General features: G+C 39.5%; 1 protein-coding gene across 3 annotated transcripts in view; it reads right to left on the bottom strand.

Annotated features, from left to right (window-relative positions):
* The window catches only part of ZFAND3 (zinc finger AN1-type containing 3), a 311278-nt gene that overhangs the window by 30712 nt on the left and 256540 nt on the right, over positions 1-24026 (bottom strand). For all 3 annotated transcript variants that reach the window (XM_070586016.1, XM_070586018.1, XM_070586017.1), the window contains one exon: positions 215-382. In XM_070586016.1, coding sequence (XP_070442117.1) covers positions 215-382 — 168 coding nt within the window. The remainder of the gene's footprint in view (positions 1-214; positions 383-24026) is intronic.

The raw sequence follows: 24026 nt of genomic DNA, 5'->3' as shown, positions 1-24026 counted from the left end.
CGTGTAAGAGTAGTTGGGGATGTTTTTGCCTTTCTTGTACGTGTGAGAGGAAATCAAGGGTGTTTGGAAGTAAGAAGCCTCTACTCCTGATTTCTCAAGCTCCAAACCTATAGCTTGCAGACAGGTCCTAAGGACTTCAGTCTCTTCGGAATAATTTCCAAAGCTATGCCAGACTGTCAACAGACTCCATCACGCCACTCAGGGAGATGCTTACCACAGCGGCACGATCCCAATTCCTGCTGCACCAGCTCCAGTTTGGTTTGGCACTGGAAGCACCGGCGTCGACTCTTCTGTTTAGATCGGCTCGTTTCCTCGGATCGTTCAGTATTCTCCAGTAGTCGTGGCCGTTTCACTGGCGAAGCCTCATTCTCAGACTGTGAATCTGACCAAAATAACACATTTGAGGGTCAGGATTAGTACTCAGCCTGGCAAGCACAACTGATTAATGTAGTGCCAGGCATTCTTCTGACCAGGCTACTGCTCTTTTCCAGGAACCGGACCTGTATAAGCAAGAGCCAGTTCTGACTGCCCTGGTTTATACTGTACCAAGCCTTCAGGGTTGACTTCTAACAAGCTAGGCCTGAACTAGGAGAGGAGGGTAGGGGTGGCTCAACAAAAATCAGTTCTATGTCGTTGTTTTCAAAAACAGCTGTCTCTATGAGGAGACCATTCGAGCTAGAAATGGGATCCTCTCTTGGTACCCCTTCTTTTGGCGCTGGCTGTTCACTGCCTGTATTGGTTATCTACCTCTTCTTGGATATTTGCTTGTCTTCAAGTAGACTGTAATTCTTTAGAGAAAGGACTATGTTTAATATTTCTTTATATCGCCAGGCTTAGCACAATCCCATACTTAAAGCCAGTGTTTGATGGGTGATCCATAATCTTTTCTAGTAAAAATGATCATGTTTCTACTCATATACATACAAGAATCAGCTTCTAATATTGAAAATTATTCCAAATTTATTCAGAGTGAAGGGAGCATGCCGGCTTGTTCATAAGCAAGCTGTCCCCATGGCCTCCACTGTGGGGCGATAGAGGCAGCATTTGGAGCCACAACTCAAGGGTTGGTGCCAAACTGGCAGGTGGAGGGAGGTGTAGCATGTGATAACTTGTGTTTTGTATAACCTTAAAAAAGTAACTAAAATGCAATAAAGTTCATGCAATAGGCAGGCTGTAAATAATTCTTGCCTTCAAAAGAAAGGCAGTACTTGGGGGCTCTGTACTCCTGGAACTGCCACCACTGCATACTGAGGATGTACCTTTTGCCGAGGTTCCAAAGCAGTTTGTTCTAAACCACCTCTGGAAGGGAGTCACCTAAAGCATCTTCTTCAAAACAGATCCGGATCCCACCACCTTTCACCCCTCTACTACCACCACTCTGACCTAAGCCATCACCATCTCATCCAGCCTACTATAATAGTCTTTTAACTGGTCTCCCTATTTACCCCCTAACCCCCTACAGTCTTTTCTCCATACAGCAGCCAAGTGATCCTGTTAAAAATCAAGTTAGAATCACTTTACTGCCCTGCTCAAAACCCTTTAATAGGTCCCCTTCTCAGAGTAAAAGTTCAGATACTTATTATGACCCTCAAAAGGCCCTGTATGATTTGCCCTCCTCTCATCTCTCTCACCTCATCTCCTGCTGCTCTCGCTCTTTGCTCCACCCACACCAGCCCCCTTATTGTCTCCTACCTCAGGGCCTTTGCACCTTCTGTTTCCTTTGTCTGGAACACTTTTCACCCAGATCTACATGGGATCTCACCTCTTTTAAGTCTCTGAAGTCACATTTTCAATGAAGTCTTCTTCCCTGATCACTCTATCTACTCTTCTTCCACGCCTCCCCGCGCCCCCGCACTTCCCCTCCTCCCTTTTCCTGCTTTTTATTCCTCCATAGCACTTATCTTTTAACCTCACCTGCCAGGAGAATGTAAACTCCAAGAGCACAGGAAGTTTCACCTGCTTTGTTCATTCATGTGCCCCCAGATAACTCAAGTAAATATTTCTTGAATGAATGAAATCTTCTCCCAGGCAGCCCTGATTTTCTATTTAAAGTGACTCTAGTGAGAAGCAGCAGACTACTGGATGTGTTTCAGTGAAGGCCGTCTGTATCCCGTTCCCCAGCCTTCCTCTGTGTAAAGGAGGTGCTGCACTTCACCCGAGGGCACTCACTGGCAGCGAAACGACAATGCTAACTGTTTGCTCACAGCCCCCAGTCTCTGCATTGTGCACTGACTTACAGAAGGCACGCACCTTCTTAGCAATCACAAACTTCATTTTTCATCTCATTTAGTTCTTCCAGTCCAAGATGACATTCTCCCCCAATATGAACAACTAAACAAGGCCTTTGATGGAAACAACTAAAGCAAGTTCAGCCTATTTCCCAGCTCTGCTGAGAGAAGCTGTCCAAACCCAGTCAGTGTGATGACTGAGGCAGCCACAGACGTGCCAGGCCCTCTTCCCCCTTCCCCTACAAGAGCAACAAGCAACAATCTAAATGTAAATCATTACAAAGCAGCCAGCTGAAAGGAATTCACCTTGTCTGAGCCACATCGCTCTCTGGAGGTCCTTTTTCACAAACCAGCAATGACACTGTTTGTATTAATAACTCTATTTAGACATTTTTTTTTTGGTAACAAGAAGAGAAAATTCTAGAGTAAAAGCCATAACAAAAAAATGGTGTTTGTTCCAAGACAAGGTCTTAAATTGGAGCACCCTTATAAGAAATTATCCACCAATCCCAGGGGTGGCATTGGGGAGGAGAAAGAGAAGGGTCCACACAAGAAGGGGAGGCAGTTGAAGCCTTTGCATTATTAATATTGGTAAATTAATAATTAACAATATTGTTAATATTGCAAATCCAAAGCGCCTTGACGTGATGCCAGCACACCTCTAATGTAAAAGAGGACCATTCAGACCCTAAGCCTCTTTCATTCACACCACCACGTGATAGGACCGAGCATGTCTCTGGAAACGCAGAGTTCACATTCAAAGCTGTTTTCCACGTGAGTCTGTTTCAAACTGTCAAACGTGCTGTGTACCTGTATAGTACCCATCTCCATTTCTAAAGCAAACCTTTGCTACAAGGAGAAGACAATTTTTCTTTCAGTGTAGCAATGTTATCCATAGCTAATTATTTTCAAATAAGAAAGGGAATGATAATGTGAAGAAAATATTTTTTAATGTACGATTCCTAAAATTGGGAAATTAGAATTCATATTTATATTACCATAATCATCATTAGTCATCACCAAACAACCCACTTGATGAGACCCCTCAAAATCAGGAGGCCTGTCCAGGCCTGATCTCTTTTCTTCTACCTTCCCACCTGTCTGACCAATGACCATTCAATATCAATACTAAGGAACAAGTCTACATGGTGTCATGCTGAAATTTTCCTTTATCCATTCCACATTATATTTAAAGACTACTGAGTTGTTTGTTCTGGTAGGCAGGAGACACAGGATGTTCCTGAAATAATGGGTCCTAAGGGAGGTTTCTGATGCTGCCAACAGCTTCTGGCTGCACTGCACTGGCCATCCTAAAAGAACACCACTCAGCCCTAGTCAGTCCTTTGAGAGTCAATGTCTCGGCATCTGTATAAGTCTAAGACCAAAGGCATCCATCCACGTATAGAAAGTCTGAGTCATGAGAAGTAGTCCTCAATGATTCTAAACCAAGACAGATGAAATGTTTACCAGAATGTGTTATTTTTTAGAATCAAGGAACTATTCCCAGACATTAAGAGATCCTTAACTTTCACGCTCTGGAATATGCCCACTTAACCTTCACTCAGTTGATAATCTATTAAAGGAACCCTTGTGCCCTCTAGTGCTCCCTACCGCAAAGAGAGAGGGGAATTAAGCTCCTTAAACCATTTACCAGACTTCACATGCTGCCATCCAGGAAGGTGACTGTGTTATATATAACTTCTTGGTGAAGCAAACCATTCTTTGGCATTTTCTCACAAGTCAACTGTGTTTTAATTAGGAGCTAATGAAATAAGTAGCAGTCTACAGGATCATCATCATGTCTGCATAAGAAATTTACATCTCCTCTGCTAATTACTTAATGAAACTTTGTGCCATGGGATGAGTTGCCTAAATAAGAGAAACAGATGTCCAGGGCAGGGATTCTAATAACATAATAATGAACTAAATAATTCAACTATTCAATACAAATTTTATGTCAATTAAAAGAGGACTACTAGAAAGAAAAGACCCAAACATGGCCAACACTAAAGGAACCCTCATCTACTGCCCATATTTGAATAAACGAAACTTTGATCATTTACTTTTTGCTCAAAAGCGTCATTCCTGTTACCCTGAAGCATTATTAATTTCCTCATCAATGATGGAAAGCACCTAACAGTCTACTTGCATAATCTGAGCTTAGGCAGTAAGGGTTAAACGTGGAGAGAAAGGTGAACAGAAATAACTCTTATATGCAGTTTTAACTGTCAGAAGAAACGAGTCCTTGCAAGGAGCATGCTCATTAGCAGCAGGAGGAGCTGTAGTGCCAAGCTAGAAATTGTTTCCTCCCCAGGAGTTAAGAGTGACTTCTAATTAAGGTCCTTCATAAAGGGCCAACAAAGCATCTTTTTTCCAGCATGCTTTTTCTTGAAGCATAATCTTGTCTGTATATACCCATGCAAGAGCCACCACACTCCTATGGCAGGTTCACAGTTCCTGGTACTCACCAGACCCCCTCCCTCTGCCTATGTTTAATAGTGTGAGAAAGATCTCCTAGTCAAAGGAAAGTCCGATCAAGAATCATAATGTGATTAAATGAGAAAGGAAAATCTTAAGAAAAACTATTTTACCTATCAGTTTCCTAGGTTTGAAGGTAATCACTGCTTAATTTGTGACAGAGAAACAAGTACAGTGATTTTAAAAACACCTAAACTTCTGAAGAGAGAAATTCTTCTAATTGTACTTTCCTAGCCAATCAAAGAAAGTAGTGGTAAGACTCTGAATTTAGGAACAGTTTAACCGGAAAGCTTGACTGCAGACAACAAACAGAGTTACTTCTTTTAAAATTCTTTTTTGTCTCTGACAGAAATTCACATCTGTTCCTTACTGTCACTGTTCTTGTCTTTATTACTCATGTTCTCTCCCGAAAATTTCCAAATAAATTGTGTCAGGCCTGTCAGAGTTGAATCTCAATCTCTCTTAATCTCCTGTCACGGTGCAGCTGGCAGCCCGCACACACCCGGGGCTGCTAACCCTAACTGTGGCCTTCTGACGTCTCAGGCAGGCTCCTAGCCCTCTGTACAGCCAACACTCACAATTTAGAATAGGAGAGTAGGAGAAGCAAAGTGGCAACAAAGAGAAGGAAGCCTTCTTCTATTCGCTTCACCCACACCTTTCTTCACTTCTAAGAAAGAAAGATGAATCTGTTTAATCTCAGGCTCTATGACAGCTTTTGAGGTACTCAATCAGTTTTTTTAGAACCTATCACAGTCTCTTGACAGATTGACATTTATGATCCCAACAGCCTCTGCAAACATCAGTAAGAGCAATAATTAATGAACCCTCACACATCACTGCTGTCTCTCCTTCAACCGTTTAAAAGGAGCTTAAGCTGCTAAAACCTCTGGCCATGAAAAACACCACACTCTCACTGGAAAAACTGATAAAAGAGAGTTAAAAAAAAAAAAAATCTGTTTTATAGGTACTTCCTCTCTGTGTTTCTCCGCATACTTTGCTTTTAGGAATTAGATTCATCCTCTCCTGACATTTTACTCTGTGTGCCATGAAAGACTTCAGGAGAGAAAACTCCCCCGTTATCCATGAAAAATTTTTTTTCCACTTTGTTCTACTGTATTTACCCCTCGTTTCTTTTCTTCCTAATGGCCCTACAACAGTTTTGGAATAACGCACCTGTTAAAAAGCTATTACGTGGACAGAAAAAGAAGTTCAAGTCTTTGGAAGAGGCTGATGATTAAAACTTTGTGGAGAATGCCTTCATTTTTATTTGATATATGATATGGAGATGAATCTAGCTTGAAATACACCTAGGAATGCCATGTCTTAGATCGTAACACCATTTTAAAGGTCAGTTGTTCTCAGACTGCCAGGCAGTACTATTCTTAAACATTAATCTCTCTTTTCTCCTTCCACCTCCACACCTATCCCCCCCAGGTTATTTTCTTTGTCTCTCTCCTTTGCTATTAAGATATTTGAGGGTGGTCTCCTTCTCTACCACAACCTCAAAGACTTAAAGCAGACCTCTGACTCTTGCTCCCTGCTAGGAACACAAGACTGGGAGAACTGGGGTGGCCAATCAGTAAAGCCAACTACCCTATCCTGGGAGTGCCCCTGATCTTTTGGGGTCTCTGTCCTCCTCAGTATTCTCAAAAGACATAAGGCATCAGAAGCCTTCTTGGGGGTAACTGCATCATCTAACCATCTGATTTTGGTCCTCATGAGAGCAATGCAGAAGCTGCTTCTGTAGGGACTTTTCTGGATGGAAGACAGCTTAAAGAGCAGCAGAACACAGGGAAGTCACTGAGTCATGATTTGTACCCTTCAGGAGATGAGTACCCACGCGTCCCAAAGGCATGTTGTAAAGACGGGGATCAGATTTCTTACTTCCGCAGAGCCAACCTTCCCCTTTGATTCCTGCTGGACAGGAAGCTGGAAGCTGATTTTGGTCACACACCTTGACACCAGAAAAAAGCAACTAAGAATTCATCAAAGGATCAAGTAGGAAAAGCTAATGGGCTGTGGAAAGAACAGTTCTCCATTAAATTAAAAAATCTTAAATAAAATCACGGCACCAGAGTCCAACAGTTCTAGAGGAAGGTGTTTCCCTCAAATTTTCTTTCTTTCTAATCTGTCTGCCTTTTTTCTTTTTCCTGCCTACTGTACTGGCTAGGCTCTCTAGTATGATGCTGAATGGGAGCATTGGGAGAGAACATCTTTGCCTTGTTCCCAACCTCAGAAGGTAAATATTCGGCCTTCACCCAACTTTTTATTTTGAAAAATTTCAAATGTATAGAAAAGTTCAAAGAATAGTACAATAAATATCTGTGCACTCCATTCAGATTCACCACTTGTAAATGATCTGTCACATTGCTTTCTCTCTCTTCCATATTTATACTTTCTCCCCACACACCATATGAAAATAAGTTGCAATCATCAAAATACTTCATACATACACATCTAACAAAAAGAGCATTTCCTTATATAACCAAAATAGCACACCTAAGCAAAGTAAGAATAATGCCTAATGTCACCTAATATTCAGTCCATATCCAAATTATCTCCATTGTTTTCAAAGGCATGTCCAATCAAGTTTCATGTGTTACATTTGGATCTTATGTCTAAGTCTCTTTTAATCTTGAACAGTTCAGTCTTGGCTAGTTTTCCTGTGGAATGTACCACATCCTGGATTCTATCTATTTTTAATGGCATCGTTTAACTTGTAAGGAAGTAGATTTTTGTACATCTCCTCTATTCCACATTCAGGACCAGAAATTAAAACTTCCAGCAAGCACCTGACAAGTCCACATGGTCGGTGGGTTGGCACAAGTAAGGGCAGGTGAAGAAGGGCAAGTACTGTGTAATCAGCCCAGTTGCTACTGCATCTTGGCAGTGGGAGGAGGAATGCTCTTCCTCTAACTGCCTCCACTGCACCCCTGCCACATACTGGACATCAGGACATAGTTCATCTGTGCCTTGGCAAGGAAGGGGTGCTTAGGCGAACATTAGGAGATAAGCTAATTACTAGTGTTTTAGCATGATTTCTTAAAGTCTGACGGCACTCCTTATGACTGAAGTTGGTCCCAGAGGTCACAAGTCATTCCTCCAATTATCTCCTTTCCAATAGCTTCCTGGCTTTTTTTTTTTTTTTTAGATTTTTTAAAAATTTTTTTCCTTTTTCTCCCCAAAGCCCCCCAGTACATAGTTGTATATTCTTCGTTGTGGGTCCTTCTAGTTGTGGCATGTGGGACGCTGCCTCAGCGTGGCTTGATGAGCAGTGCCATGTCCGCGCCCAGGATTCGAACCAACGAAACACTGGGCCGCCTGCAGCGGAGCGCGCGAACTTAACCACTCGGCCACGGGGCCAGCCCCAGCTTACTGGCTTTTTTTCTGTCTTTCTCTCCTGTCTTACTCTACGTTGTTGCTAGTTACTGCTATAAGACATCTCTTCATTGCTGAATCACTTAACTCACTAAAATTCTTCTGGTTTTTAAACCTAAGGAAAAATTTCACCAGAATAAAAAACATAAAGCAAAAACTCAGGTTCATTTGCAAAAATAATCACAATCTCATTAAGTACAATGATATTCTCAATTTGTTTGATCTAATTTATTTAGGCCTCTAGATTAATGATCACTGTATGCAGTGCCAGGCACTGGGCTTTTAACTGGCAAATCAGAACTGTGTATGGCACTGATCTCTCCCTTCAAAGAGGCCACAATACAGAAGGGAAGACATATATACAAATAAACCTACAGCATAATAAGTGGTATATTAATATATGATCAGAATGCTATGAACACAAAACATAAAAGCGATAAATTCTTTGGAGAGTTTGACTAAGACATAGAAGAGGGAAAGGTCAGAAAAGATACTTCTTCAGCTTAAGAACTGAATTGTATATATGTAGACAGGTGATTTTTAGTTCACGTTTGTCATCCCCACATTCTTTTCTGTGAGGCCTGCTTTTCAGAATACCATTTGTATATAAGTTGTTGCTCATCTACCTTCTACCTTCTTCTCTTTACCAAAAATCATCTAATAGACTAATACACCATTTCATAGTCTGGGGAGCAAAGGCACTTGGAGAACACAAGTTTGATGGGGATTTAGGGAAATAAAAGCTATTGTTTATTTTTCCCTTCTCTTTGACCTCAACTGGTTCATTTGGGGGGGAGGGGTCATGAACATCTCCCTAAAATGTCAATGACCAGCTCCCAGTTTTCCTTCTATCATGTTTACTAACCTTAATATTTCTCACTCTGTCTGCTCAGACACATACATGGCTTTAACTGCCAATTTTTCTCTATTAGGAATCTTCCAAGCCCATTTTCTTTTTATTATTTAACGATGTATTTAGAGATAATTGTAGGTCCACAAGTAGCTATAAGAAATAATATAGAAAAACCCCATGTACCCTTCACCCAGTTTTTTCCAACAGTGACATCTTGCAAAACTCTAGTACAATATCACAACCAGGATTTTGGTATTGATACAGTCGAGCCATAGAACATGTCCATCACCACAAGGATGCCTCACATGGCCCTTTTTACAGCCATGCCTACTTTCCTCTCTCCCCCCTTGCTCCCTGGCAACTCCTGCCAAACACTGACCTGTCCTCCATTTCTATAATTTTGTCAATTCATATCTATGGGCATACATACGTGGACATATAAATGGAATTATACAATATGTAACCTTTTGTCCAAGCTCATTTTTAAGGCCACTCATCACAGTAGGTAGGTATGACAAAAGAGATTACTTAAGCTTCAGTAATAATGGCAATAATAAGCACTAAAACAAAAGCACTTATTCTGTACCAGCACTTTCTAAATGCTTTTACATATATTAACTCATTTAGCTTTTATAACAAGGCTATGAGGTAGGTACTATTACTACCCACATTTTAAAGAATGAGGAAACTGAGACATGGGTTAAATGAACTGCCAAAGACCATACACAGCTAGTAAGTAGAAGAGTTGGAATTTGAACCCAGGTAGCCTAGCCTAGAGTCCTTGCTCTTAACCACGCTATCCTGTCTCCAATTGTTGTTACATTTCAAGACTCTACTTCTGCTCTTCCATGAAAGTATCTTACCACGAAGATGACTTTCTGCTAGTTCATATGCACACAAAGACCCAGCTACCTCTGTGATGAGGACACGGGGTAGATCCTGGGCCAAGTATGGGCACAAAAACAAGTACCTCTCTCTGATCCATTTAGAATTTTCTTATCCAAATATCATGGTGCAATTTCTCTAAGATACATCTCTGTTGAATAACTCTACTTGTGCTCTGCTCATAGAATACAACTTATAAGACTTACTGCTCATACCATTTTCTTCCCATTCCTACTAACTCTCTGGATTTCTGTGGTTTGTAGTCACAGTATTTAATTTATGTAAAATCAGCTCTATTTTTTTTCTCATGTTATTTTTTAAAAAGTCTGCCCACAAACGTTTCTGTACTGATTATTTGTATGATGATACAAAAGAAAGTGTTTTTCCCCCAAAGCAAAAGAAAAGCCAGCTATTTTTATTTAAAAATTTATTTTTTTATTGGTCAGAAAAGGTAAAACATGCCTTCTCGCCTTTATATGGGCCCCACAGGCAGAAGTCAAAGCGTCCTCCTCTCAACCACCCTGACAGCTTCCTACAGCTCATACACCAAGTCTCTTTAAAAAAGCACAGATGAGGGCAGGTAGCCCATACACCCATGAACCACTCCTGGGTTCATCTAAAAAACTGTGGCCACCATCCCTGTTTGTTAAGTGCCATTCCTACTGCACTATTTACTTAAAAGCTATCACCAGGAGCTAAATTCTACAGAGGAGTGGCTGGTCAGCAGAACCTATCAGATGAGCAACATAGTAGTCATCCTTTGTAGCTGGTACTGACCTGGCACTGCTTTCTTTTTTTAGCTTCTCCATTAGCAAGACCTGTCCTGCCTACCCAACTAAACCATATTACTTTCCACCATAGATTTTTCAGTTACTCATTGTAACTAACAAATTACCCTCAATAGATAATCTTTCCTTTTTATAACCTGCTTGGGTATTTTAGAGTTCAACAGCATTACAATGCATTGATTTTTTAAAATATTACATTTATAGCATCAATAGAGTATAGAATAAGGTAGCACTATTAAGGTGAGACAAACAGAGAGAGAAGCAAGATTAAGAAACAAAAGAGAAAGATATACTTCCCAAAGGCCACATGCCCAAGTCCCCTAATTTCTGTTCCTTGACCACAACTCATGATCTATGACAAACTGCAAGAATTCTAAGACTCTTACAATGCTAACACTGGTCTTGAACTTCTGCTCTACTATCTTTTCCAGTATTTCCAGAAAACTAATATCAGCCACAATTTCTTTTCATTTATCCAAAGAAAGGGAAATTTGAGAGAATCCATGAAGTATCTATATATCCAGATTTATTTTCATATAACTGTGCATAAGACAGGCAATACTGTTTTCATTTAGTTTCCTAGAACATTCATTTAGAAGTTAAACTGCCTAAAAATACCGAATAAGTCTTCCACTTACTCTGTAGTTACATGAAGCCTAGAGGTTTTCAAATTATGCCTTAGAAAATTACAGAACTGTTTCGAGCAGCTGGGCAACACATGGACTACAGCCACTTCTTCCTACTGTTGACTTTTATTTGAAGAGGCCTGGAGGGAAGGAACAGACCAGAAAGTCTTCAAATAATGTTGCTCCTCCCATCTTGGTCTCCAAAGAATGAATGACTCACCCAGGGGTTAACCTGATGTAGCCTTGGGTTTCTTGCCCGCAAGACTGAAAACAAGTGTCCTTTATGGAAAAACATTGAGTATGGGGATAGGGTGGGGAAATGGACAAAGAAGAATGAGAGACTAATTCAATTTTTCTGATTTTTTTTGTTGAAAACATACATACAGACAAAAATTAAAATACTTTCATGCAAATAATTTTACCCCTATAAAGCTTAGCTAGCCTCCATGTGGGTGTTTTTAATTTTCCAATTGTTTTGTCTGTTTGACTTATAATACAAGCCTCTAGGGGCAGGGGCAGAATTAGCCATATTTAGTACTCAACTGGGCTCAACAACAAAATAATAACAATAACAAAAATAATAATGAATATCTCTCTAACAGGGGACAAGCTCCTAATGATGGTAATCTTGCAGTGAGAGACTGTCGTCCTGTGGGCTGTGCTCCAGGTTTAATGTAAGGGGAAAAAAACGTCTGAACATTTATATTTTGCTATTTAAAAAAACTCAGCATGAATGTATAACTAAGTAGATGCTAAAATTAAATAGCTGATTTGTTTTTAAACTATTTTTGTTTCTAATTTAGCATCAGCTTAATTCAGTTCCTCTCCCTACCTATCACTTAGTTTCTTCCACCCAAGATCTAGACTTTTGACTCATAACTCCAGGGTAAATCCTTGAGTTTAAAAATAAATACTTCTGTGCCTCATTTTAACTCTTTCTGATGTGAGGCTAAATGAACCTAAAGTTAGAACTTAACATATGATGACAGTGTCCAGAGAAAGCCTTGTCCCTCTTTATTTTTTTCTGAATGAGTACATTAGGCATTCATACTCAGGGTTTTATCAGTGTTGATGAAGGTACTACCAAGTATGTAGAGCACTGAAGAAAGACAACTTAGGAAAATGGCTTATGAGAGAAAGAGAAATAAACCCCTTTGTAAAACAAGCTGCTTGAAAATCAGAGGCAAGGGATTTTGCATAGAATTATTATGAAAATTGTCTTTAGTCCTAATATGAAACACAAGAGGAGCAAATACCTAACATTTTAACCTCAATTCAACTCTTCACTGAAAGAATTATTATTTATCAAGATGTCCATGCTATGAATAACCATACTAAAAAGTCAACTATAAATTATATCAACTTCCCAATTTTGAAAATTGTACTGTGGCCTATGTAAGATAATACCTTGATTTTAGAAATTACACATTGAAGTTTTTAGTATAGCAAAAGCAACTTACTGAAATGGTTAGAATATATAACACAAACACACATGCATGTGTGCACACACACATGGTGGGGGGCCAGGAGGGTGGGTAGAAAAAGCCAATATGGTAAAACGTTAATATTTGGGGAGTTAGGGGGGTGGGGCGGGCGGTACCTGAGAATTCTATGTAATCTTCTCGTAACTCTCCTGTAAGTCTGAGATTATGTTAAAAAACAAAACTGTATTCCAGAGTAACCATACTTGGAGATGATTGGTTAGAGTGCCTGCTGAATTCTTTCCAAGAAATGTTGACACTGCTTAGGTCTGATGGGAAAGCACATGACAAAACGGTTGTAGCAGGTAATCAACAGTAAGGTCAAAGCTCATGCTTCTCCAGGTTTGCAGTGAAGTCAACATCTATCTGTAAGTACACCTTAATGATTCGTCACAGACTTTTACACGTCTCCCTCTTAGTCTAAACTTTCTCCAATCCCAATAAGGACTCATTTTGAATTGTATCAATTACTGCACCTGCTGTTAAAGGAAGGATTATGACCAAGACCTCAGGATGTGCTCTAGAAATGAATTTATCAACAGGATGCCAAAGAAAAAGTGGATCTGAATCCTTGTCAGCTACAAGAACTATCAGTTAATGCCACACTGGAAAACAGACTACGCTGCAGCTAATGCCTTCCATTCAAATCGGTACGACACAAGTTCCCTCTCCCAGCCCAACTTTCTTTTTAAAAGCCATCCTGCATATTTGGACATATAATTCAAGCTGTAATGTAATAACATCTTTGAAGAAAAGTTGTTCAACTTTCTCTAGAAAAAAAGCAGCAGTATCCAGTACATTTTTTCAAGAAAACACTGGCCACATTCAAGGTAAAAATCTTAAAGACTGTCTGCTGTATTCTTTCTTTATTTCTTGCTAAAGTAACAGAAAAAATCAACATAATCTGAGTTAAATGCCCTATTTTCTTGCTTATGTATGTACACATTTTTAATAAGTTTTGAAATGGTGGATAGATGTGGGAAATGTATAGCATGTAACTAATTACCCTGTCCACTGAGCTAATAGAAATGTGGTTTATCTAAAATTCTGAGTTGTGGTTCTGCTATTTGGGAATGGCTTTCCGAAACTCGGTGGGTGGATACTGGTAATGAAACAGAGAATTCAGAACGGTGGGGAGCATAAGGCCAAATAAGCTTTTATCGTAGAACGTGTATATGCACTAAAAATAATTATACACATGTAGTGGGAGGCTGGTTAAGTGAGTCCACAGAGGCACTTGGCTATTCAGATAGCTAATCACAATATGAAGTCCCCCATGACAAAAACCCTTCCAAGGTTAAACTGTCTGATTTTTAATCATAAAGAAGTGAATTTATTGGCTAAAGTTCTCTCATGTTGTTGGTTTGGATGCAACAGTCAGTCTTTTTATCAAGATTTTAACCAAAAGAAAACTATCAACTCTCTGTGGCTCCTAAACTGTGATTTGCCCCAGAAAAAAGAAGAGTTCTCAATTATAAGGATAAAAGCTTAGAGAGGAGCTCAGGAAATAACAATATTTATTTTTTTCAAAGGCAAGCTTGTGAAATCTCTATAAGAATTACTTTCCACCAATACATACAGTAAAATTTTACTTTTAAAACAAGGCCTAGAAACAAAACAAACGGAACAAAAACAGTTTGATTTTTCTCAGTTCTGATGCCCAATTTTCTTAAGAAAGGATTTTCTGGGCTTCCTGTCATTCACAGTTCTCACCTGTTCAAACAAGGGCTGCTGACCGCTCTCCCCTCTTCCCTTGGCTTCACTGACCTCCACTTCCTTACCACGTCTGCACTCTCCAGTCTGTTAGGCCTCGGGTCCTCATTACCAGTTTCTGACTCCATCTCTTTTTCCAACCAGACTATCTGAGTTGTGTGAGTTCTTTCCCACTTTTATCTACATTCCCTCAAGTTTCTTTTCACTCTCCTTTCATTCAGATCATCACGTTCCTTCTGTCCACATCTGTATTATCTATTGAGCATTTATGAGGTACTATGTTAGGTGCTTTAAATGCATTATCTCCTTTCCCTCATAACAACTCTAAGGCTGGGTCTATTATTCTACAGAAGAGAAAATCGAGGCTCATACAGAGGTCTAACAATTCTTCCAGTTATGTGGTTGGTAAGGGGCACAGGAATGTGAACTCATGCAGTCTCTGCCTTTATGAAGAGCACACATTCTCAACCACCAAACTCTATAACTCCTTTTCTTCAGGATTAGGGGCTTTAACTTGAGTACATTCTCATCTCCTAGATTTCCTAAGAACCACAATATTCTATGGAGGCTATCCTTTCCTTTTGTCTTCCACCAATGATTAAATCAGAAAGCACAGTCCTGACTTTGAACTAAGATAACTTAATTCAAGAGGACTAAACACATTTTCCTCTGACCCCCTCCCCAGTCCCAACTGAAATAAAAGCACAAATACAGCATGGAGAATGACCCATTGTAATACAGATAATCGTGTGTGGTTTAATATAATCAACGAGAGATTTTAAACAAATTCCTAGATGCTAATAGAGAGGGGAATGGGTTGAGGCTAAACTTGGTGACTGAACAGGGTGGCAGCCAATGCACGCAAAGAAAGCCTTAAAAGAAGCAGAATGAGAAGCAGGGCAGAAAGCAGGGGGATCCACTGAAGTGTATTTGTAGAACAACGGTACCAGTTTATACCTCCAACCATTGGTGGCAATCTGGATAGCTCTTCTCTAAAGAAACTGAATGACCCGTCTGGGCAAAGCTGTTTCCATGGTTCCTCAGCGTGAAGTCCTCCTTCTCAATTTGAGAGCATCACAGGAGACTCTCAACTTCCTCACAAGAAGTTCTGTCAGTTAACCACTCCATCCAACACAGAGCCACCAGTAAAAATTCCCATTCAAGACCAAGACATGGTAGAAACTCTTTCCCACCCATCTAGGCCTCCTTTCTTAAAAGTCATCAGAAAACCAAGATTCACCAGGCAAATGAGGAGAATCAGAAACATGAAGTAAAAGACAGGTAAATAAAACTAGCCTCAAGGCAATCATAGATAATTCAGGAAACAGAAGGGCACAAGTAACCACTAATTAATATACTCAGAAGATATTACTAAATAATAATGATTATTATATTCATAAACAAGAACAGGATACTATGAAACAGAAACCTTCAGAGAACAAGAACGAACTCATTGAAACTATGTTGAAATACAATCAAAAGAATTGGAAGAAAAAGTCAACAGCAACACCCAGAACACAGAGGAGATGGAGACTACGAGAAGAGAGTTAAGAGAAACATCACCAATCTAGCAGATCCAGCTTCTATACTATGAGTCTCAAAAGAGAAGAGAACACTGGATTGGGGGAATATCAAAGACAGTCCACATCTGGAGGACATGAGTCTTCAGATCTTACAGGCCTAGCAAGTATCCAGCATCATGATTAGGGGGAAAAGGATGACCACTAGATGCTTCATTACAAATTTTAGAACACCAAGGATAAAAACATGATCTTAAGAGTTCTGGAGGTGGGGGCCGGCCCCGTGGCTGAGTGGTGAAGTTCGCATGCTCCACTTTGGCAGCCCAGAGTTCGGATCCTGGGCGTGGACATGGCACCGCTCATTAGGCCATGTTGAGGTGGCGTCCCACATGCCACAACTAGAAGGACCCACAACTAAAATATACAACTATGTACTGGGGGGATTGGGGGAGGAAAAAAAAAAAGAAGATTGGCAACAGTTGTTAGCTCAGGTGCCAATCTTTAAAACAAAAAAAATCCCAGATATATTAGTAATAAAAATGAAAAGCAGTGGCATCTAAATTCTCAGTAATAACATGGAATTCTAGAAGGAAAAGAAGCAATGATTTTCATCCAAGAATTCTATATTTTATTTTCCATCAAGCTGGGGGCAGAAAAGACATTTTCAGATATGCAAGAACCCCAACACTCTCAAGAACTTATTTGAGGTTGTGTTCTGAAAAACAAGGGAATAAAAGAGAGAGAGAACAGAAAGGGAAATTCTAGGATGACACAGTAGACTTAAAGAACATTTAGTTCAGATTGGAGCAGAAAGATGGTGGGCTCCAGGAGGGAGGTCTTGGGTAAAAGATGTAAATACAGGTTAGAAAAAAAATACGGATGTAAAACCAAACATTGCAAGAAAAAAAAGAAAGGCAATTGTAAAAGCCAAGAGAAAAACTGTATTAAGAAGTTACAATCCAAATCCAAAGCAAACTAAAATGTAGCATGATTTTTGAGCATTTGATGAAACATAACAAAAAACTGATTTGGCTTTGATATGAGAACATTCTCCTTCAATGGCCCAGGGACTATGACACTAGACTCAAAGAAAAAGAAATCTATTTCTAGCATATAACTTGGCTGCCTGGCAAAGAACAATATTTACAGAGTCATAATAATGTAAAAGTCATTTACTGGCTTTCTATTTTTAGAAACAACCTATGGAAATAACACGGATGATTTGTTTGTGGTTATAGGCCCGAATGTAAATAGTTCACAACTGTGACAGTATAAAAGTACAAGTGTAGCTGACAGGATACAAGAAAGCATCTCTAGTCAGAGGTACTAATATTCTCATTAAGAGATGGTGCTGAAAGTTGATGGGTCAAGAAAGAGAAGAATAAAAACAAATAATATAAATACCAAACACTGAGATGAGGAATAGTGTGAGCTAAACTTTCATATTTCACATCACTTGACATCTCAAAAATGTAGAGAGAAAAGCATTTTTTCTCTTTCACAGTTAGAAAGGTAACCTACAGAATGAAAGTACTAAATCAGAAACTCTCAAGACAGAAAGGCTGGTCAGTTTTCTGAAGTGGGCTGTCTCTAGACTATCACTTTCTCTTATAAACTATTCTGTGTTATGATGTGCTACCATGTGTTACTTTTGTAAAAATGAGAACGTATAAATAAAAACAAAGAAATGAGCACCACTTGTTCTCTCTTTGTTCTTTTCTTCTGGGCTAAAAATGTAGTAGCCAGAAAAAGTCTGCTTTTGGCCCACTATAAATTTAAACTATTTAATGACAGTTTGGATTAGCTACTACTTGGAAATCCTATCTTCTCTCCTCAGTCCACAATAGTTCTCTCCTTATAATCTCAGTTCTCTGCTGCTACTTACAGCTGATGGTATTATCTATTTACTCAGAAAATGATGACCTTCCAGGATGAACTCCCTGGTTCATCCTGTCTCACGTGACTGTCTACATATTATAAGAGAAAATCTACTCATCTATACCTGTATCTCTTTCCTTATAGTCTTGGAGTAAATTGATGCTTCTGGGTTTCTGCCTCTAAAGAATCTTGCTTGTATACCTTTTCTATTTCTCCTCTAATATTTTCTATTTCCTTCTCTTCCCATGTACCTTTCCTTTGTATCTTAACAAGGGCAAATTATTCCCCATCTTAACCACCTCCACACCAAGAAATGCCTGACCCTGCTTCTCCCTCCAACCACCACTACTTATTGGTTTTTAACGGCTCAACTAACTCCTTAACTGAATGACTTCTGTCTGCTGCCTTTGTTTCTTTGTTATCAAGTACCTCTTTAATAACCTTCCATCAGGCTTTGGTTTCTCACCACATTACACTAACTTGCTTCATGTTTTCCAATGATTTTGCTGCTAGCCATAGGCAACAGCTTTCCTTAGTCCTCATGTTTGCTAGCCCCTCTTCTCATGCATCTTTCATGATCCTGTATGAAGCTTTCTCCTTTCTTTAGCTTCCTTAACTCTCTGGCTTCCTTTTCCCAGCCCCCTAAGTACAGTCCTTGGCCCCTTGTTCATCTGTATTCATTCCTTTACCCACTTGCACATCTTTAATCATTGCTTCTAGATTGATGATTTCCAAACTAGGCCTATATTTACAATTTTATACAGGACTATCTATAATAACGTAAAGTTTAGCTCATCAGAAACTGAAAATAGTTTCGACCAGTTTTCCTCCCCTCTCGTTCCCTGCCACCTGTCACATCTTTCTTCCCTCAGTTCTTCATGTTTATAATTTTGTATTCTTTCCTCAGCCAACTCTAATCAGCCACCAAATCCTGTTATTATTATTTTAAAACATTTTTCTCTGATTCATCTCTCTTCCTCCATTGCACTAGACACCACCCACAGCACATTCCCTGAATAAATGAGATAAGCAGGAATTGATTTTCTCATAAGTCAAATATTACTTTATATGCAAAAGGAAAAACTTATTCACATTAACCCAGTGGCAAGACATTTTATAGACTGAAGGACTCTCCTAAACATTAATTCTTAGTTTATCTGGTTTGTAATATTGAGATTATCATATATCAGGCTTCTTTAAAATGAGGTACACCTTCGCCTAACTTAAGGCATCAAAGAACTCCATTAAAAACTACCATTTCTTTAACAGCAGGAAGCCTCCTGATAGGCTACTTCTGAAGGTACTGCATAAAGAGGTATATTCATTTAAAGGCACAAGTGACAAACAACTGATCTACCAGAATGCTCATAAACTCCTGGATCAAACTGGTAAGCCCTTTCAAAGCATTCCTCTGTGGCTCCGCTACAGATTTCTCCTATCTCCAAGTTCTAATTACTATGATTTAGTGAAGTTGAGTGATCAAAGTTGAACAGAGCTGTATCTCAATTTTCCCAAGTATTAGGTGCTACTCAAAAGCACTACCAATATCTGTAGTTTTCCATTCACTAGGAAACATGGTCCTGCTAGACATTCCCTCCACATTCCAGTATCCCTTTATCACTCCTGACTCTAAGGAACTAAATTCTAAGCACTTCACCAAGAAGATAATTCTTTAAAAGAAAAAGACCACATTAGTATTATATTTGCTCCAAATGATTAGCATAATTTGTCCTCCCTGGCATCACTTTTAAAAACAAACATCAGTTATGTTTCTTGCTCTCTAAAGCTGGAATTAGTTGTATTTATATTTCTATACTTATTCTGTCTCTTTATGGTATAAGCTCCCAGGGGCAAGATGCATGCTTATCACTTCTTGCATGCTCCTACAGAATCTACTACCACAGTGATCTTTTAATAAAGTACTGGACTGACAGACTACAGTGTCTCTGCTGGTCCTATATTCCACATAAGCAACCACTTCTGAAGGTGTGATCTATAAGCATGACAGCAGGCAATACAATAAGATTACAACTTTAATCGGCCATGATTATGAAATATTTCTGAAGACTCTTCATGAGGAGGGTGCCTTAGAAGCAGACACAGGTATGAGGAATAAATGCCAGCCCACCTACTGGCAGGAGAGGCAATGGGACTGTCTCTTCAGATAGATGAGCAAGCAGGAAAATGGATAACACAACTTGTCTTGGAAGCAAGCAGCACGATGAGGCAGTAAAAACCCATCAGCATATATCATCCTATCATGGCCTAGTGTCATTCCCAGCCTCTATTAGCCCTCGCTGCATCAGCGCAAGTCCCAGACACTTTATCCTGTTTATAATTGCTGATGAGCAGTAATAAGGCCTCCATGCCTCAGCTCCGTCCGTTCCACTTCGGCACCCACCTATTAGGTAATAACTTTTATTTACAGCCTTGCTTGATGCGCTGTTCTATTAGTACAGCCAGGAACTGAGTAGGGCAAAAAAAAAAAGTCTCCTTAATGGGCAGTATCATTGCAAGGCTCAGATGATTTATAATGCAGCTTTGTGGCTGTTCTATCACGCTCCTTCTGGTAAGACTGCTTCAGGAAAGGTACATTTCTAACATGCTGTCCTCTAACAGACACACACCTGCTATGCAATGGCATCAAAAGGCATCCCCCAGATCCGCCCCCCCAAAACACCCAAAGGTTTCAAAGGGGGAGAGGGGTTTTAAATTCCGTTGATATCCTTATTAAATAGTGTTGGCTCAGGCATTTTGCCCCACTGGAGTAATACAACAGCTAATTAATGGAAGTTCAGGGCTTTTCTCCTTGGTAAGAGTGCAAGCTATGATAAAATAAATGATCATAAAGGCAAAAAACCAGTTGTAACTGCATTCAAGGATCCAAGCAAACCGAATTTGCACAAAGCATGTGGACCAGAGCAGCTCAACAGCAACAACAGCAAAGCCTAGGCTTCTCATACACACACATCCAAAACAGCAAGAAGCCTCATCACACTTCCTTTTCCTTTTCATACTGGACTGCATTTTTATCTTTCAAGTAAAAAAAATTCCTCCCGACGAGACTGGCACCCCGGTATTCACTCATATCAGCCTTTTCTCAGAGGGGGAGCCACTGCTTCTCATGAGTAAAACCCCAACAAGGCCTCTGAAACAAGCTTCCAACCTCAAGTTCAGCAAATTTACACCTTGCATGTCTTGCTGGCCTATAACACAAACACAGCAACTGGTGGCAACGGCACCTAACTCTCATTTAGGGGTACAAACGAAAAACAGTAAGCTTTCCCTAACTTTTTCTGAAATCTATACATTGTGTGAGGTGCTTTTAAACTCATCTGCTATTATTTACATATTGAGTATCAAACCACCTAATTATATAGTGCCTTGTGACCTCATTCTGTTAATATAAGCAACAACTCAGGCAGACTAAAGTTTTTACAGAAAAAAAAACCCACAAGTAAAAGCATTTAGCAGATTATTTCCCTTCCCAAGTTATCCACTCAATGGCCAAAACCCAAATACTGTCACTAAACAGCCACTATGGCATACCATGATAACCTGTGGCTTTCTTCCTATGGTAAAACACGGCAAGATGGCACCTTTTATTTTTTAAATTATTTATTTTTTTTGCTGAGCTAATATCTATGGCAATCTTTCTTTATTTTATATGTGGGTTGCCGCCACCGCGTGGCTGACAAGTAGGGTAGGTCTGTGCCCAGATCTGAACCCACAAACCCAAGCCGTCGAAGAGGAGCACACAGAACTTAACCACCAGGCCACAGTGCTGGCCCCAAGATGGCACCTTTTAGATTGGTGACATTTTTGCCAAATATCTGGTATCCACTTTGTCCTCTGCCCCAGGAATCAAATGAACTCCTTTGGGACCCAAGATGATGAGTGCACAAGGTAAAACATTTTTTTAATACTTTTTTCCTTGCCATGATAGATTTACTGTTTTGATCTTTCTTCAATGGTTACATTAAATGCTAATAAAAAATGAAAGGTTTATATCTTCCCTAATATTCTCCTGATGGAAACTTGCATATTACATAAGTAGGTCAAATTTCTAATTTTCTGTCTCAAATGCTGATACTGCAGACCTGAGGGAAAAGCTAAACCTAAAGGACCAAAAAGAAAGAAAGAAAGAAAAAGAATTAAATTACACAGTTGAACTCACACCCAAAGCCACCTTCCTTCAAAGCTCCACAGAGTCCTTTCTAGAAGAGTCACTTACAGTGTGTAATATTGACCAATACAGTTTGTAGTCACTGACTCGACTCTCTAGGATTAAATGTGCTGGTGAAATGTTTTCATGAATATTGACTTTTACTAGCAGATGAAACACACAACTGTAGGTATTTCTAAGATTTACAGGGCCACCTCTGATTTCACACTACCACCCTTTAGCTTCTGAATCAATTTAAAAGATCTTAAATAAACCTCTTGGTACCATAACGACGACGAAACATTTCCCTTTAACTGGCTCCTGAACACTGACAGGGAAAGTATTTAGCACATCCATCTTCTCTTAACTCCCAGGTGGAAGGGGATTTCTTCTTTTGTCTTTGTAAGAACAGACAATAATATCACAAGCAGGTTGCCTGAGAGAAGTGAGTCAACAAAAGGTCTGGGGGAGAAAAAGGGAAACAATGAACAACACAAGGCTATTTAGTTCATGTCACTGTTCATCACGCTGAAAGGAAAAGAGGTGACCCAAAAGGATAAACATGTGCTTTCCTAAAGAAAAGGAAAGAAAGAAAAAAGAAAAGAAAGGAAAAGAAAATTAAAGAAAGCAGGTAAGGGATATACAGTTAAACTGAATTAACATGCTTCTTACAGAGTGGAAAGATGGTATTTTCTGGAAAAACTTGCCTAGATATTTAATGGGACAGTTTCTAGTCCCATCTGCTTTCATCTCAGGCAATACTACAGCACCCTCATGGCCCCACAAATGGTTACTTTACTTGCTATTCTACTAATTATAATCACATCTTAACATACAGCATTTTAAAACCATCATATTTCAAGTCTATCAGAGAGAGTATTATTTACTCAACATACTTACTGGAAGAAGAGCAAAAGCAAATACAGATATAGTGGAGCAAAAGTCTGTTGACAGTACCTTCAAGTCTATAAACTTGTCTATGACTTTCTTATTTTAACTTAAAAAAAAAGAGAGACTATGAAATGAAAAAACAAAATAAAGCCATATAAGAGTGCTGAAGTAAGGAAGGAGCAATTTCCTGTTTTTCATGTGCTAAAAAGTCTATCCCTTAATATATTCAACCTAGGGCCTAGAGCTAAGAGTTGGTTAATGCCCCACCTGGAAGAAGCAGGGTCTTTTTTTTTTTTAAGGAAGATTAGCCCTAAGCTAACATCTGCTGCCAATATCCTCCTCTTTTTGCTGAGGAAGACTGGCCCTGAGCTAACATCCGTGCCCATCTTCCTCTACTTTATATGTGGGACGCCTACCAAAGCACGGCTTGCCAAGCGGTGCTATGTCCACACCCGAGATCCGAACCAGCGAACCCCAGGCTGCCAAGAAGCAGAACGTGCAAACTTGACTGCTGCACCACTGGGCCAGCCCCAAAGCAGAGTCCTTGAGTTAGTCACTATTCAAGAATCCTCCTGGAGAGACACTATTTTTCCAAGAAAATTTAAGACAAGACATTGTTCTATCCATCCACTGTGGCTTAAATTTTAAGGTTCATCAACAGCAAGCTCCAATAAATGAAATACAAGGTAACATTTGCTGTAACTCTCTGCAAACAAGTCTTAAGAAAAAAGGTTACATAATACGTCTTTAAACAGGAAATCCTAACAAAAGGCAACAAACTTTCCTACTTTGTCACAAGGCACTTTAAACATAAAAATATGACCTCATGAAGACAGTCACCTAAATATTCAAATATCTTCCAAATAAAGTTGTCTAAAGGAGATGATCGTATCTCAGATTACAACATTTTGGTTTAAGGTATAACTTGATAGTAAGAAAACATAAAGGACAAAAGGGAACCTTCTGGTGGTTTGTTGCCAAGGAAAGCGAACTCCTTCCTTCACAATATACTCATTCTTGGCAGGAATGTTGTGAAAATTAACAAGGGAACATGTGCAAAACATTCTGAGCTCTTTGAAGATATGTAAGCTCTCTCTGGTAATCTGAAGGTGTGATGTGCTTTACCTCTCACATTCTAACCA

This window comes from Equus przewalskii, chromosome 19 (assembly GCF_037783145.1).
Source record: "Equus przewalskii isolate Varuska chromosome 19, EquPr2, whole genome shotgun sequence".
Classification (NCBI taxonomy): domain Eukaryota; kingdom Metazoa; phylum Chordata; class Mammalia; order Perissodactyla; family Equidae; genus Equus; species Equus przewalskii.
This window is presented reverse-complemented; position numbering and strand designations above follow the sequence as displayed.